Raw genomic sequence first — 17481 nt, 5'->3', positions numbered from 1 at the left:
ATCTCCCATTTAGCATTTCTCTGCCCCATGAGTACCCACTACTTTTTCTTCTAGAGAGGGATTAGTGTTCTGCTCTAAATTTGAGGAGCAATTTTGTTATTGACCTGAGACCTTCTGCTTCTACATTGTATCTGAAGGGGACCTGTCCTACCAGTTTTAATATGTAGTTGTTCTATCAAGAAATATTATCTTTTCTTGTAAATCTTGTGTTATATTTGTAAACCATCTATGCTAAAAAAGCCCGAAAAATCTATTTAGATTTATAAAATTCTTTAAAAAAATTTAGTTTAATTGTTGTTGATAGTTCAGTAGCATTAGTTTACACAAGAAAATATGATTAAATAGCATTGCTACTAAGGTTTCAAATTAAATAATTGGTATCTATAATACCCTATCAGAACAGGATTCACATAAATGATCTTTTTAATTAAAACCTTTTATTTGCTGTAATTTATTTTTGTTTTTATTATTTTATAATATTTTCTTAGATTTTATAAACTATATAGCCAAGTTAATTTTCAATGATACAATTTATTATCTTTGAATAGTGTTTGGATTAACCTTCACTCCTGAATTTAATAAACATAAGAACTACTGAGTCTGTTCTTTATTTATGAAGGATATAACTTAATAGGCTTCTAATACAGACAAGTAAGTAATAAAAAAATCAAACGTATTTTTATGAGGTTACACACTCCTTTCTCAAAATATAATTACTTATATTACAGTAACCTCAAATATTCCTCTGAAGTATGTAGAATAATGCAGATGTTGTACAAGATAATGCATTTTGTTATGGTCATATGGCTGAGCTACAAAGACTAAAGAGAAAGTGGATAACCTTCAAGCCCATTTTAACTGAGGGTATTTGCAAAAAATATGGTTAAGCTGGAAGTCAAGCTGTCTTTTCCATGAATTCTTGTATCAGAAGTATTTTTGCCAAGAATTTTCATTTTTTAAACAAACTACTTGATTCTTTGACCCATGAAAATTAGGAGGGATTTATTGACTGCTGGAGTAGAAAGCACTTGTAAAAGCCTTGATTAAAGAGGTTTATGTGAAGTAGCTACCTGTGGTAGCAAGAAGGAGACTTGTTTCAGTGATCTCAGCAGTCCTTTATAATCTACATTTCCAGGCCTGAAATCTGTTTCTAAACCCAAAAACATGAGAGCACACACCCTCACACACATCCCACCCCTCCACCGACAGTTGCAAAGACATACACTCCAGCCAGTAGGCTAAGAGTGGAAGTCAAGGAAAGAGAAACAGAAGGTGGAAGTAGGTTTGTACACTGATGATAATGACCTCCAACTGGCTTAATTACTCATCAGATTTTCAACAGGGCATGTGTATGGTGACAGAGTTGAGAGACAGCTGTCTGCTCCTTTCTCTGTCTTTGGGAAAAAGGACTGACATTTCCTGCCAGAATAGATTTTTTTGGTGTTAGGAAGCTAGAGCTTTAGTGCAAATAAGACATCAAGGACATAATTATATGAGAAACATAATTTATTAGGAAACTTAACGGTAACAAGTGAAATTGCCATAAATTATATAAGTGTATTTGGTTTAAAATAAATATTTGTTAAGCCTGTACTCCTACAGAATTGGGACACAAATCCATTCTGACTTAGTAGTCAGGTAATGCTGAAAAATCCAGAACATAAAAACATACAATGTGCATAAGGAAAAACATTGTCATTAACAATTAAACCAGCTGATGCTCTTCATTTGTCCAACAATTCTTTTGGCACGAGGATCAAACTGGAACTGAGTGGTTCCATGGAAGAAGTAGACATAGCCTAGAAATAAAATTTAACCCAATTATATTACAGAGGTGATTTTTTTTCAGTATTTTGGAAAAACAATTCCCCATTATAAACAGTCCCTCTATATTTGATATTTTTCATTTCTTTCTCATTAAAGTTACTAACAGGTTTTTGAAAACTTCTGAAAATTATTCTACCTGCAGAATTCCAAATATTCAAGTAAACACAGAGTAAAGGTATGTTTTACTCACCATCTTTCCAGAAAGCAGCATCAATTCTGCCAATTTTTCCAAAGTCGGAGACTATTTTCCTGGGATAACCATGATCCATGGATTTTTTCTTTTCATCATATCTTAGAACAAGAAAAATCATTACAACTTGTGGGGAAACAGACAATATTTTGAAAGTGAAAAGCAAATTTGTACACATATGCAACTCTACTGTTACTGAGAAGCCTCATAAGGATTAACTAAAGTAGCTTTCTGATTCTTCCTATTATGTTAAGATTTATCACATTATGAGTGTCCTGAGATTTGAAAAGCCTGCCTATGTTAAAGTTTGTAATGAACTTCTCAGGGACCCTGGGAACACAATCCCAGAATCTATTAATGTATTTATAAACCATCCGAGCCTTCCTTAGCCATCACTTGCATATAAAAGAGTTTTTATTTCTAGGTACTGAATATCCAGCTCAATATAAAAGCAAAACAGAAAACTCTGGAGAAGACAGTAGCACAGTCCGGAAACATTGCTCTCTGAAAGTTGTTATGAGCTTGAGTTAGAAACACAACCAACTATACATTTGGAGAATATTTATAATTTCTTCATAGAAAAATTTAATTACAACACTCTATATTAGCAGTTCATTTTGTTTAAAATGTGAGTTAAAAGGCTACACTATCCCATTTTCAGATAAAATCAATACAGTCACAGAGAAAAAGTGAATAATTTACTAGAAAACCACTCTTAAATTAGGCAATTGTTTCATTCAGTTTCAAGTTATTACATTCCTGATGCAGCTATCTAATGTTTGGGGAAAAAAAATCTTTATAGAAAAGTTGGCATTTTCTAGCAAATGCTTAATTTTTTTTAAGCTATATGGTATTACATTTAAATTGTTTAGTAATACATCAATCAAATGAAAATAGGCCTTCTCCTAAATGAACATCAAATCTTACCTCCAGTATCTGTCAGCTACAAAGAAGTATGTTTTTCCTGTGGTTTCATCACTGTAAGCTGCATTAACCCTTTTAACAGTCTTTGGGAACCCCAAGTGATAGATTGGTTTGGGATAACCAGGTGTGACGTCATATCCCCTGACAACCCAGTATTTATCCTCTGAAAAATATAAGCAAATTTCATTTTGTTTTGTTATTTGTAAGCAACATTTTCATGTGTCTTGGATGTGTAGGGAACAATATGTGTACAGTATTACTCCTTTCAGTTTACTACATTAAAAAATGTTTCTAATTCTTACAGTAGGACTACATTGTGAGGACGGTGGGAAAGCCTTTTGTTTTTATGAGTAAATTATTGGATCATAAGGTGTATAAGGAGAACTTTTCACAGACTTATTTTTTTAGTAAATATAATGTATTTATCTGGATAAAAATTGTCTGGATAACAACTTGGAAAGGGCTAGTGGTTGGCAAGTTAATCTACTGACATTGGATTGGAATATAGAATTTATTAAATTCCTGTAATGTGTTATTTGATTATAGAGCCATATAATATTTTGAAAACTAGTCAGTGTGCATCAAATTAAGCTATTAAGAACAACATATGTCCAATCAAAATGCTTTGGTAATTTTAGATGCAATGGACATATTTATATAAGCTAATATACCATGTACTGTAATATGTATATAATAAAGCTATTTGAGTTATTTAAAGGGTATTTGAGACCTTTAAAGAAAATAATTGATTGTTAGTTTAGTCAATAATTTTCCTCTCAGTATGCTTTTCCACAGACTTTTTTGCAGGTCTTCTCCCAAAATATCACAAACTGCTAATAAGTATATTGGTAACAATAGTCTCAAAGTGCCTTTATTTGTCAATTGAATTCAGCAAAAATCCTTCTGCACAAAGTGAAGTGCTGTTACATGAAGAGATATAGACCTGAGGAAGGGTAACTATTGTCATGTCTGTTTCAGAACACTAACTATAACAGAGGGGCCAGTTTTCCAGTTTATGACCTCTGGAGATCCCTTGCAGCTGTATGATCCTCTGGTTTATTTAGTTGCAGAATTGTAAGATACTCTGTTTCACTTCCTTAAAAAACACTTTGACTTCTGTAACTGTGTAGTTTGCAAAGGAGCAGAGAGCAACCAGTCAGAAAAAGTAAAGAATTCCAGATTCCATTACCTTTAAAAAGTAAAAGTTCATCTCTGTCAACATTTTCGTATGCAGCTTGAATTCCTGATGGTAGTTTTGGCCAGAATAGTGAGATGAAATTGAGCTCTGCCTCTGTCCTTGCAGGATGTTTGCGCAGCATATATCTGTTTCAAACCAAATTTATGTGATAAAATAAAAGCAAAATAATTATTATAGTTCCTGGAGTATAATAGAAGGGAAATGAGTACTTGGTGTGAATATTCCCCCTCCACTGAATATACAGGAAATTTAGAGCAATGAAATTCTTAACTTTAGCCCCTCACTTACATGCTAAAAATCAGGCAAATTGCATAGAAACCCTTCTATTTCTCTGTAAGACAAGCAGGCTAAGAATTGGCTTCAGTAATCGGTCAATAGACATCTTTCTGCCTGGCAGAGCTTCCAGTTCTGCCTCTGCCCTTGTACTAAGGATGAATGTGGGAGACATGGACACATTGCTAAGGGACATATGAATGCTCTTGCTTTGCTATTAGTTGAGTCACGTTCAGACACAAGTCTGTCACAGTAGTGGCCACAGTAGTATAATTGTTGGAAAACAGCCTATGAGCCCTTGTCACCTTTTCTGCTCTTGACAATTAGGGCTCTTATGATTAATGATTTGAGGACTCTCTTGCTCCTGTAAATACATGACAGTTTTCTAGTGCTTCTCTTTGAGTTAGATTCCAAAAGGATAGTTTTTCCTCATGGATTTTTTTAAACTACTGAATCTTTTAAAGAGATAATATACATGCTTATTGTTGTTACCTGCCCTTGAAGAAGAATATTTCTCCACGTAGGGTAGTAATAGAATCAAATGTCAAGTTTGGATCACAAGCTTCTGGAGTTACTGGTCCTGTTGGCTGCACAGCAGCATTAGACTTTCCTATAGGATGAATATTTATCATTTAGTGTGGACAAATATAAAGACAGTGTTCAGAAATTGTGAGGACACAAAAAACTCTTTTCACAGAGAATGGGAAAGGGATACAGTTTTGAAGTAAAAGTGAAATACAGAGTTTTAATGCTGATAAAACTGGTTGTGTTTGTCTGTTCCAAAAAGTTTTTTGTGGAAGTGGACTTCAGCTGAAGTTAGCATCCAAGAATTTTGTTACCCATTTTTCAGCAACTGCTAAACTTCTCATTTTGGTGGAATATACATATTTTAGATACATTCTTTTTATAATTTGCCAGCCTCCCAAGTACAAAGGTTAAATAATTTTTTTTTCTTACCATAGATGGCTTGAATGCCATCAATGTCATCCTGGGGAAGAAGGAACTCATTGGGGTCCGTGTAGGAGTAAGTTGGATACATTAGAGCTCCAGGATCACTTGAATGAGACAGACCCAGTGAATGGCCAAGCTCATGGGCAACAACAATGAACAAATTGTAGCCTGTAGGATAAAAATCATGCAAACAAGGTAAAATCTGTGTCTGTATTCAGCACAGTTGACTAATTGGGAAACACTTATGCTTCCTCCTAAAATACCCTAGAAGTACAAGAGAGATTGTAAGTAATTCTATCAACATTATAACCTAAAAACATCATAGCAGAAAAGCTATATGAGTACCTAAAGAATGCCTGGCCTTTATTGCAGCCTCATTGTCCTTTCTCCGGTGTCCTTTTGTCTTAAACACAAACTGTTTCTGCTGTTGTCACATGAACTGCTCAGATCAAGGATCATGCCAATAATGAGCAATTTTTGGCAGTGACCCAATAGAAAAACGACTTCAAAACAGACACCGAGATTACAGTTTTGGTGATACTTGGAACACCCTAGTTAGCACCTAGCTTTGAAGTGCTAGGTTAAGGAAAAGAAAGGATTTGCCTAGAGAAGTCTCTCATCAGATCTTCTTGTATCCAAGTTCTAGCTTCATCTGAACAAAAAAGTATTTTAAAGTGCTGACTGTAAAATTGTTATAAACCATTATAACCTAAATGTTTATATGCCATTAGAAATCATTATGACCTAATAATCCATTTTCTGCAAGTTAATTGCTAAAAAATAAGAAAAGGAGCAAAGCAATTGTAAAGGATGAGTTCTGTCCCTTTTTCTCGCTTCTCTGCTTGTAGTCAGGCTCATGCACTAATAAGCAACACGCGAGCTAAGACTGTACAGGGTAAAACTATGTAAATGGATCTGGGTACAAAATCCTTACCTCTTCCGTCTTTTGTCCAGGCTTCCTCTTCATCAATATGCACATCTCCACCAATGCCTTCACCAGGCTGGAATGCATGAGCCAGCTGACCATTGGGACCATCAAAAGGAGAATTGTCACGGTGATCTAAAATGAAGAGGTAAAAAATCAGTTAAAATCCTAAATTACTTCTATGACTGCAGATGGCTATTTATTATGCTAAGTTGTCACTGTTACCTCTATAAGCAAAAGAGATCATTATATCTGCTTCCTTGTCCTCGACCCTCTGGAATGTCAGCGGTGTCACATTGCTCCAGACACTGAGAGCTTTTCGGATTGCTTCATCTACATCAGCTTGTCTCATCTTTGGGGTGTAATTCAAAATCCTTCAAAGCAAAACCAATACATAATGTGTTAAGAACTTAGCAGAAATTTCAGCATTTTACCTGAATTTCAGAATTTGAGGTGGAAAATAATAACTTGTGAAAAAGTAAAATGTCATGGATGTGTCTTTTGTGAATGACAAGAATGACTTTGTTTTAGATATTGCCTTCTAGAGTGTCTGTCTTCTTCCAGAAATCACTTAATCACTCTATATGTCCATACATGGCATAATATAACTCAGATTCCTCCAAAGTTGTGACACTAGGCTTATATCTTTTTGAGTCAGATTAGGAAAGATTACCTGTATGTCAGATTATTTCTTTTCCATTTGGGATTCCCTGCTGTGAACACATATTGCCCAACATCAGGTACACCACATCTGGGTTCTTTCATCATCTCCAAAGTGTCATGATCAGGTTTTCCAGTCACTTGTAGTCCAAAGAATGACTGCATTTCCTTGAGCTTTATAGAAAGGGGATTTTCACCATGGCTCCTTAAATGAGGATTGCGATCCCTTGGAAGGTTGTAGAAATTCTGTAGATAAGTCTAAATCAGAGTTTAAAACAAAGAGGAGCACTATGACATATCAGTCTTTGGTCATACTTTAAGGATGTCTTTGGTCATACTTTTAAATTTTCTAAGTAATCTTGAACTACTTCCATATCTACAACTCCTGTGTTTACCAGGAGTAACAGTCTGTTTTGTCCAGAAATTGGTGTGAGGAGTCAGGCGTAACTTACAGTTTCACTATATGTTTCTGAATTTCCTGTTTCACTAATGGAATATATGAAGAAATGCCTTGAAAACATAATATTTACCACTAATAAATGTTCCACATTATTTATGGTGCCCCATTACTCTAACAGCAAAACTTAGGGCAAAGTTTGTATCTGATCTCATTTAAGGAAATCAAGACTGGCAGGGAGACTCCAAATAACCAGGACTCCCACTGAAACAGATGACTGTTACTAGACAGTCAGATTTGGCAAATTTTAAACACAAAATATGATATTAGAAACTCAGATCTTCCTACTAAATTTCAACAATTTTGTCTACAATGAATAGTTTTGTGTCTATATGAGTGCTGTATTTCTCATAGATATCCCCTTTCCCAAAATATTTCATTAAAAGATCTATTCAGCCCAACATTGAAGCACATGCCTGCTTCAAGCAAGTTTCGCTCTTTATGTTACTAAGACCAGTCATATCTTAAGTTCCAAAGCACATTCTGAAATGTAAATTGTTGCAGAGTTTGACTATTTCTGCAGAGCCACAGAGCCTTGTTGCTAGGACTAATGCCTCACAAGTGTTTTATTATTTTACTGACAACGCCAAAAGTGAAGTATGCAATATTCAGTTGAATGTTGGGTGAATAATTTCCACATAATTTTCACACATTTTTTGGATGGATTAGAAAAGCTTTCACTTGAAACCTCTGCAAAATGGTACATTTTTAATTTCAAGCAATATTCTGTGAATTGCAGTTATAGTTATCTCTCAAAACTACTTTATATTTCCCTTAGAAATACATTGAAAAAAATATTTACCTCTACAAGCTGCAGAGTTTTTCCTTCATCTTCTGCTTCTGGAGTCACAGGAAAAGCAGAGGAGAGAGCTGCATATAGTGACAGGAGAAGTGAAAGAACCTTCATATTCACCTAAGGTTCTCTGCCTCAGTTTCACTCCTGAGCTATTGAACACACTTCTCAGCTCTGTTTATATAGCTAATAGTAAATCAGTGACAGCCTGACTCATGCTGTATAATATCCTCTTGATTAGTAAAACTGATGCATAACAGTTTCATCACCAGGCAGTGACGCAATGTGTTTAACTAATGTTACTGTCCTTATTTTGCCCAAGTCTTCTGTTTTGGGGAATTTCATAGTGTGTTTAAAAATAAGGAAATGTTTTCCTGATAAACTGTGAAGCTACATTTCATAGGGTTTTTTGTATCACAAATTTAGACTACTTCTGGCACAAAGTCTTGAGAAACTGTAGAAATAATATGAAAAAAAACATGTAACAGCAACATAGAATGATAATGAATCAAATTATGCTACATATGATACATATTATTTACTATTTAACAGACTATAGAATATTATGTTGCAAAATGTAATAATACAATATAAAAGACAGTACAAAAAACTGATCTTATGTAGGAAGAATCAGCAACATACCTTCAGGAGGACTGTCATCAGTTATCTAAAAGTTTTATCTGAAACAATCTTATGGTGTTAGCAGAACTGAGTGCTAAAATGATTCAACACTTTTTCCCTGATATTAACAAAAATCAGTCATGCTACTGGAATGCATAATCTGGGTTCCTATATGTAAGGTAAGTAATATTTATACTCTTGCCAGCACAGATACGGTCACAGCTACAATAGCATGTTTGGATTCAGGCAGAGAGAGATGAGCTCTGGGAAGGAGACTCTATGAAAAGCAATAGGAATTTTCATCAGTATGGAAAAGGAAGGTTAAAGTAACCATTGTGTGACTCTGTGTTCACTGTTTCATGGAAGGAGGACAGAGGGGAACCATGATAAAAGCTGATAAATATAAGAAAGTTTTAATGAAAGAAAAGCAGTGTCTAGTCTCCAAAACTCTAGAGTGGTCTTAGCAACAGCGGTTAAGTTTAGACATAATTCACCTGCGTAAGCATTACTCTTATTTGAGGTGCTCTAGGGAATCACCCCTTACCTCCAGCTGCCCTGGAATGATCCATGTGTCCATAGCTCCTGTGTCATGCCACCCAGCCCCGAGTGGGTGTCTCAAGTACTGGCAAATGATTAATGAGATGAAATCTGTTTTAAGTATGTTTTTTGTTTGGTTTGATTTGGTTTTGTTTGGTTTCTTTGTTGTTGTTGTTTTGTTTCATTTTGGGTTTTTTGGTGCAAATATCTGTAAGTTGTTTAGATCTCTAAGTTCACATTTTGGACAACGAGTTCTAAGAAGTGATTCAACTGACTACATGACATGAATTTTAAAATGAGATTAATTGCTCTCTATGCTTCACTGAGTGTATTGACCATGTCTTTAACAGTGATAAGAGGAGTTTAAATATACTGGACACATGTGGGATCCTATTGTGTAGACCCCTAAACTGAGGAAAACCTTTCTGACTGCAAGGACAGCTAGGCACCAGAGTAGTTGGCCCAAAGTGTCTGCGTGTTTGCTAACTCTGGAAGATGTCAGGTACAGGCTGGACATCTTTCAGGATAGTTTTGGTGTTTCTGTTCTTATTGGAGGTAGAGAGTCTCCTTGGAAACCTTAAAAGGGAAAGAGTAAATGTTAGCATGAGAGGGGAAAATAAAAAATATATACCATTGTTTTAATTATGCTGAGAAGTTCTTATTTTCCCAGATATTGTGCAAAATAATATACTTAGTATGCAATTCTAGACTCATTGTAGTGTAGCACCCCCTAATTATATCTAGGTTCAGCAGAGGTTACATCATTCTTGAGAAAAGCAAATGACTTTATACCTTCCAGTGCAACTCACACAGTGACTACTGGAGCCATTGAAGCTAATATTGGACACTCCAAAAGCAGAAGTGAGATTGTTCTGTTGGAATTTGAAATAATTAGGACAATAATTCCTCAAAGGGTAGAGCTGTTGTAGATATAAAGAAATTCAACTTCATGGTTCACAGTCCAAAGAAACTTAATTATTGTTTATTTTTAATCCATCTTGATTTTCACACGTACCAAAAGAGTTTTGTGTGTTGGGTAGTTCTCCAAAGATTTTGCTACAACTCACATGATCCTGGAATTTGTGAAATGCTCCTTATCTCCTCTAACTGTGTTTTTAAAGTGGTTCTATTTCCTGCAAACACTTTTTTATATGTTTCTATAGGCTGGTTTATATAGTTTCTGATTCGATAGCTTAATTTCTTATATTTTGTTCTAAGAAGTGGTTAATTTCTTATTTCTCCTAGATTTATTTTATTTTCCGTTGGCATCAAACACATGTCCAGATACATACAGGCATAGAAGAGATGCTAATTAATCAGATGCATCCAGTGCATCCTTTCTAAGAAGGTTTTATGGCCAAATTTTGATGTGACCAAGAGGATATTGAGTTGTGCAGAGGGGCAGGGGGGACATATGGTTGTTTTCCATGAAACTTGCAATAAATTACTTTGCAAGGCAGCCAGTGGAAGGACTAGAAAGTCATGGACTCCAGCAGTAGCTGTGGGAGAAGTTCATGCATTTGAAGAGTCATCAAGTGAACAACCTTAGGCAGTATCAGGAAGAGGAAGCAGAAGCAGTGACTTCCCCTGTCTTGGGAATTTCCACAGTATTGTGCTACAGGATCATGTTCCATTTCACCATTTATATCGGCTTCCTACTGCGTGTCCCTTGGCACAACTCCCTTGAAGAAAAGGATAGGTTTCAGTCATACGCTCTTCCCATGGTGTGGCAGTTAGCACATCACCACCTTTTCCTTTGCCTTCAGACAAAAGCTCAAACCCCAACAGAATGAGACATGAATATGCCAAAATGAGACTGAGACCCCATCAGAATACATGGGAATTGCTATTGAGTGCCATCTGGTGTCTACACAATTCCTTGTATTTCTTGTGTTGCACCTGCATCTGACTGTCCTGGCCTCTCACTAAACCCTGTTTCTAGATATTTTCCCATGTGAGAGGCTTTCTCCTGCCTGTAGGGGCCTCAGTGATAACCTCTGGGGTTGGACCAGGGGCTGGAGACCCCCGTGTGTGTGGTGGTGTGACTGGAAAGATGTCAGGGTGCATGCAAGTCCATTTGGTAGGGATGCACATGTGCAAGTGCCTCTTGGGAATACAAGTGCAGCGGCACTGCTGGCTGGACCTGGGGTCATGGAGCTGCAACAGTTATGTCTCTATCAGGGTACTAGATTTGGAAAACTTCTAACACATTGTACCTGCCTGAAGTTTGCCTAAATTCATAGAATTGTAGAATCATAGCATGGTTGGAAGGAATCTTAAAGATCATCTTATTCCAACCCATCTGCTGTGGACAGGAACACCTTCCACTAGATCAAATTGCTCAAAGCCTTTGAACTCTTCCAGGGAAGGTGTGGGGGTGACAGTGTGTGTGTGTCTCTCTTAAGGTCTGAGGTGATCGATGAATGCATCCTTAAGGGCCAGAGAACCAAGTGTAAATGTCGATGCCTTGTAAGCAGTAGAATCTTTCCATGTATGTTAGGTGAAGTACTGACCAATAGTGTGCTGGCATGTTATATACAGGAGTAGATAAAAGTGAAGCTGTTACTAAAAATAAAGTCCTTCGTCTTCGGTGTAGCCTTCTGATCGCACTGCAGCCTGAGTTGTCTCTGCCTCTTCTGACCACTGTTAAGATAATCTACATTACCCCAGTAAAGGGTACCCCAATAGGAAGGGGCAATTACAGTTCCTCTGGGCAACTCATTCCAGTACCTAGCCACTCACCATGAAAAGAATTTCTTCCTAAGATTTAACCTAAATCTCTCATGTTTTAGTTTAAAACCTTTTGTCTTTTTCCTCTTGCTATCTGCCCTTGTAAAAAGTCCCTCTCCCTCTTTCTTATAATCCCCTTTTAAGTTCTGGACATCCACAAAGAGGTCTTTCTGAAGACTTGTCTTCTCCAGGCTGAACAATCCCAGCTCTCTCAGCCTGTCTTCATAGCAGAGGTGCTTACATGGACAATCTCCATGTAAGGAGAGAGGTAAAACTTACACTTAGCCACTCACAACAATTCTTCATGGGCAGCTTCTGTCTGAACGACCACAAGCATCAGTTCCTCACATTGCTCTGAATCACCTCGCCAAGTCTGGTACCCATCTGCTAAGCCACTGCTAAACCCAGACTGGATGTATAAGGAAGAGAAGGTGGCACAGCTGTTAAGCCCGCATTTTCAGGATTTTTTCCAGTGTACACTCAGGCAGTACAGTTTTGTGTCTCCCTGTATTAGCAATAATCCTGCTTTATTTGCACATTTCTTCCTCAGCAAAACTGCACCCTTGTTGCTCATGTTGAGTCAAGAGATCTCACAGTGTCTCTTTTCTAGGTAATCTACTCACCGTTTCTCATTCACTAAGTCTGCTCAGGAATGTAAGCACTGCGAGAGGTCTACCCAGCACGGTTCCCCTTTTTGGCATTAATTGGAAAGGACATGCAGACAGAAGTGCTAAGAGAAGACATATTTTCCCAGAAGACTTGCCCAGCCTCGAAAAATTTCAGTGACTTCCATTTAATTTGTACGTCACTCATCCAGGGCTTAGATTTGACTCTTGAAGCTATTTCCCTTTTCCCTGGCTATCTGTGACAATATTTAAAAATGTTCCAATGACTTCACCCACACCCTTGACTGAATAATGAAAAAATAAGTTCACAGTGTGACTCATAGTGAGGTTTCCCTAAGTCAAGTTTCTCACTACAGAATTACTGTGGAAAAGGGAACTTTGATTGATAGTTCTGTAATTTTGCTGTTGCAAAAATGAAAAGTGGTACTTCATAATTCTAAGAATTTTTTACTGTTATAATTTTGTCACAATGATATTTGCAGCAACTGCTTTCTGAATAGCAGGTGGCACTACAAAGTAGTCATGATTTCTGCAGGAAGTACTTTTATGTTCATTCTGTACGCTTATGTATATCTGAATCTCTTCATGTGTGTCCAATCTATTTTGAAGCAACAAAATGAAAGTATTTCTTCAAAGAATATTATCCTGAGACTAGTTATTTTCCTTGGAGGATATCACTTTTCACTGAAAGACTGAAGTGTTCAAGAGAAATCCTGTCACTGTGCAGCAATATTCAACTGGTTGCCAGATATTTGCATGAAGTTAGAAAGTTCATTAGGAGTTTTACCTTAGTAAATACTTAGGGCCAGGTATATTTTAATACTGAGATAAAAAATGCAAAGACAACCTTTCAAGTCAGATATTTCAGTGTTTGCACAAGTTTGTGGCTTATTGTCACACAGTGATAAACATTTCCTTTATCAAATTGCTGTTGGTACAGCTCCAAGTGAATGATCAGTCACTCAGTTTATGAACCAGGATACTTACTGGGCAGTGTTAGGAGCAGAGTGCTATGGTTCAAACCTCTCAGAAGTCCAAAGGCCACCGTGATAGGGCTCAGGGTGTCAGATGCTGAGTCAGTCCTAATTGTCCTATTGTAGAAAAGCAATTTAACTTCACTGGTCACAGACTGGGGCAGTGGCTGAGTTACACCTCAGTGACTTGCACATTCTGAGACGTGGTTGTAAAAGGAGAAGAGAAGGAGTGCCACTTTCCCTGCTAAGCACCTGTTTCCTGAAGAGAGGAAAACCAAATCACATTCTTTATCCCTGCAGCTGTGGCCTGGGATAAGAACCTGATTGGTTGTGTCCAGGGCATGACTTCTCTGATGGCAGACAAGTTTTGGGATGCCTTGCAGAACCAACCTTACCAGCTTGAAGTCCTTTGTCCTGAAACTTAGTGGTTGTCACACAAAATGTGCAGATATAAAACTTGTCCTAAAAGAGGCAGGAAGAAGACATCAATGTCTCCACATGGATCTACTAAACAAATCTGCCCATTCCCTGGGGATCTGGGACATACTGGAATGTCTACAGACTCACAGTCCCTCAGCTGGATACATGGCACCAATGCCAAAACATCCCATGAGACAGCTACTGCCTGTGAAACTGCAAGGGCAGTTGTCTTGCTGGCAGGGAGCAAACATCAACAGGCTGATTGGAAAGCAGCCAGATGGCAGTTCAGAGGCTGCCAGGGAATAATCTGGAAACAAAGTCTGCTCCTTGGCAGCTTTTAAGTATTTTCTCTGGAATACCAGTGGCAGTTGCAAGGTACATATTTTGTAGTTCCAAGTTGCCTTAAGTGCTTCTGAACCCACAAACCTGCTATTTCTGTCACCAGGAAAGGGTTTTTTTTTCCCCTCATCATTTCCATAAACCAAACCCAACATCTCACTAGGAAAGTTCCTGAAAACAGTAGTTAAATTAACTCATTTTAATCTTATTTTATTCTGCCAGTACCTATCGGTTGCCTTTGTCTGGTTTACTTAGGTGGTAAACTCTCTACTCTTGGTCTGAGTGTTTAAATCAGTACACAACACAACAGCTCTTCAGTTCAGGTCAGTACCACGGACCTACCTTTTGTGAAAATACATATGTAATCCTTCCAAGAACAATATCAAATGCCATTCATTCCTTCCAGCCAGGATGAGTGTGTGAAACCAAAAAAACCAATAAACAGCAAGAAAAAGAACATTGAAACGTAACAGTTTTTTCCTAGGACAGATGGCTTTGGGACTTCCATGTTGGACCTTCTGGATTTTTTTCTGATGGATGCACTGTGGAGTCCTTAGCAGAATAAACTCCAAAATCTGAAAACAAAACACCAAATCAAGAAAACCCAACCAAACAACCAAACAAAAAATCCCCATTCAGATGTAGGCAAAGCATCTTTCAATACAAGATGGTTGAAAACTACAGCAAATGAGACTATTATAAATGAAACATTGAAGAAAACTATTTTTGTGCTCTGAATTCTAGAGTCACATGATAAAACTGTTCCTTGTGAAGAGGTTTTAGTCTTCACTCAATTTTCTACACAAACAGGTTAGTAATATGCTAGAACATGGAAAGTTCTGTTTAGAAAACTGAGAGAACTATAACTGAGATGCTTGGACTGAGTGTACCACAAACTATGGATATATCTAGCTTAGAGCCTACACCCCAAGCTGTATTTCAGAAGAGCAAAGGATATTGAATATATGGCAATCACCTTCAGTTTAAAAGCCTGTTTTCACTCAAATGATGAGGCTGTCTTGTTAGTGGTACCAAAGATTTTTAAAATAAATATTGTGAAGCAAAAAAAGATAGCAACATCCAACATAAACCAGCTGAACTACATTAAGACAGACACTATAAGAGTTAGCTAAGCTCTACTTCTGCCACAGATCCAAGACTTTGTGTTCAACAATTAATATGATCATCTATGCACACAGAAATAAGGAAGGAAAGAGTTAAGACTAATAAGAAATCATTAAAGAAACCCAAGGAAGAACTAGTTGGATAAGTATGGGAGAGCCAGAAAGCTACAAAACAGTCATGAAAGTTTTGGGACCAGTCAGCTTTTCTCTGGGAACTACAATCTCATCTGAAAGAGAATATTTCCAAAGCGAACTTGAAAAGACCAGAGCTGGAAGAGAGTATCCAGTTTAAAATAACATGCTTTCATGCAGTTATTCACAATGGCAGTGCTCTGGAAGGCACATTTTCACATATTGTAGAAGGGGATCAGCAGTAAGAACAACTGAAGAAAACCACTCAAATTCTGGACAGTTAGAAACTTCCTTAACAATTTTAAAAATATCTGTAAAGTGTGAGCCAAACTGTTCATGTATCTTTTTGACTTTCAGTGTTATAGCTGACACCATGGACTGATTAACTCTTGAAGTTGTGAAACCACTCATAAAGCCATACCAGAAACATAAAGGAAACACAAAATTGGAGAGCAAGAACAGCGTGAGGAGATTAACAAGGAAGAAATAAACACCACTGAAATATTTCCTACTAAGTTCAATGGAAACATCCAAGTTACAAGACTTGAACCTGCTTCCCTGATATTGGCAGTATCGTACACTGATCAGAGCCACTCATTTCCTTTTCTGGAGGTACTGTAATCAAAACTAATAATGTTGACTCTAGTTCTACTTAGTTAGCAGAGCCTTGTTTGCCACCTCCACATCAGGCGTGGCAGCAGTATTTGTCTGGCAAGACTGACAATGTCATAATAATTTTTGACCTTGATAAAATTCATATACAAATTTCTCAGTGACTAGATCCATGCTGGACTGACCCATTTGAGTAGTCCTGCTACGAGGCATTTAAAAAATATATCAGAAAAAAGGTTTCATAAAGTGTATTGAAATATCACTTAGGATTTATGCAGTAAAGTTGTATGTATAAATACAATACGGTTGCTTTATCCTGACAGGACCAGAGGCAATGGGCACAAACTGAAACACAGAAGATTCCTTCTGAACATTTGGAAACACTTTTTTTAACTGTGAGAGTGATGGAATATTTGCACAGATTGCCCAGTGTGGTGGTGGATTCTCCCTCTTTGTAAAAAAGCAGAGAATCTCCAAGAGCCACCTAGACCCTCAGTGGCCCATTGTAGGTGTCCCTGCTCGAGCAGCAGGGTTGAACAGATGACCTTCAGAGGTCCAACCAACCTTAGTCATTTGGTGATTCTGTGATTCAAGGAGAAGAATCAAACATAAGAACTGGTTTTTTTCTCAATATTTTCCCTTTTTTTCAGGAAGTTGTCTAGTGAGGGGGTGACGTTGGGTACTGGGAGAGATTTTTTACATGTGTAAAAGAAAGTGTACCTTCTCTGAGATCTTACATCTCACTAGCTGACTATCTGAATACTTATGGGCTCCTGTGGAACACTGATTTCAGCATCAGGGAGAATATTGTCAGCAGTATTGAACTGGCAGCTGTTTCATATCTGTTCCCTGGGTCCAGAGAGCCATGAAACTGGCCACAGAGACCATCACAGACAGAGAACATGGGACACTTGGACAAATATGAAATGAACTGGTGGCTTCATCCCTTTCATCCCCTCTGGCTAATGAGGACTTATGTCCACTGGTGAAACATGGATGTTGAAATACAAACAGCATGGAGACTCTCAGCAGTGAGTCTTAGACACACAGGAATCCCAGTACAGTAGCTGCCCCTGCACCTCCTGCATCCCAGTAATCCCAGTAATATCTTGTTGATCAGGTAGTAGATGAAATTAACCAAAGTCTACATCCCTTTCCCAAAAGCAGA

General features: G+C 37.4%; 1 protein-coding gene across 1 annotated transcript; it reads right to left on the bottom strand.

Moving 5' to 3' along the window:
* Positions 1-1494: 1494 nt before the first annotated feature.
* LOC139679552 (interstitial collagenase-like) lies at positions 1495-8281 on the bottom strand. The gene is made up of 10 exons (XM_071571403.1): positions 8208-8281; positions 6962-7206; positions 6514-6662; positions 6298-6423; positions 5370-5531; positions 4905-5022; positions 4131-4264; positions 2945-3104; positions 2018-2118; positions 1495-1799 (listed from the first exon to the last, which is right to left on the bottom strand). The coding sequence occupies exons 2-10, from the start codon at positions 7111-7113 to the stop codon at positions 1699-1701; spliced, it is 1203 nt and encodes a 400-aa protein (XP_071427504.1). The 5' UTR covers positions 7114-7206; positions 8208-8281; the 3' UTR covers positions 1495-1698.
* Between the last annotated feature and the right edge of the window lie 9200 nt (positions 8282-17481).

The sequence above is a fragment of the Pithys albifrons genome, chromosome 1 (assembly GCF_047495875.1).
Source record: "Pithys albifrons albifrons isolate INPA30051 chromosome 1, PitAlb_v1, whole genome shotgun sequence".
Classification (NCBI taxonomy): Eukaryota; Metazoa; Chordata; class Aves; order Passeriformes; family Thamnophilidae; genus Pithys; species Pithys albifrons.
Note: the sequence above shows the minus strand (reverse complement) of the source record. Positions and strands in the feature narration are given on the sequence as shown.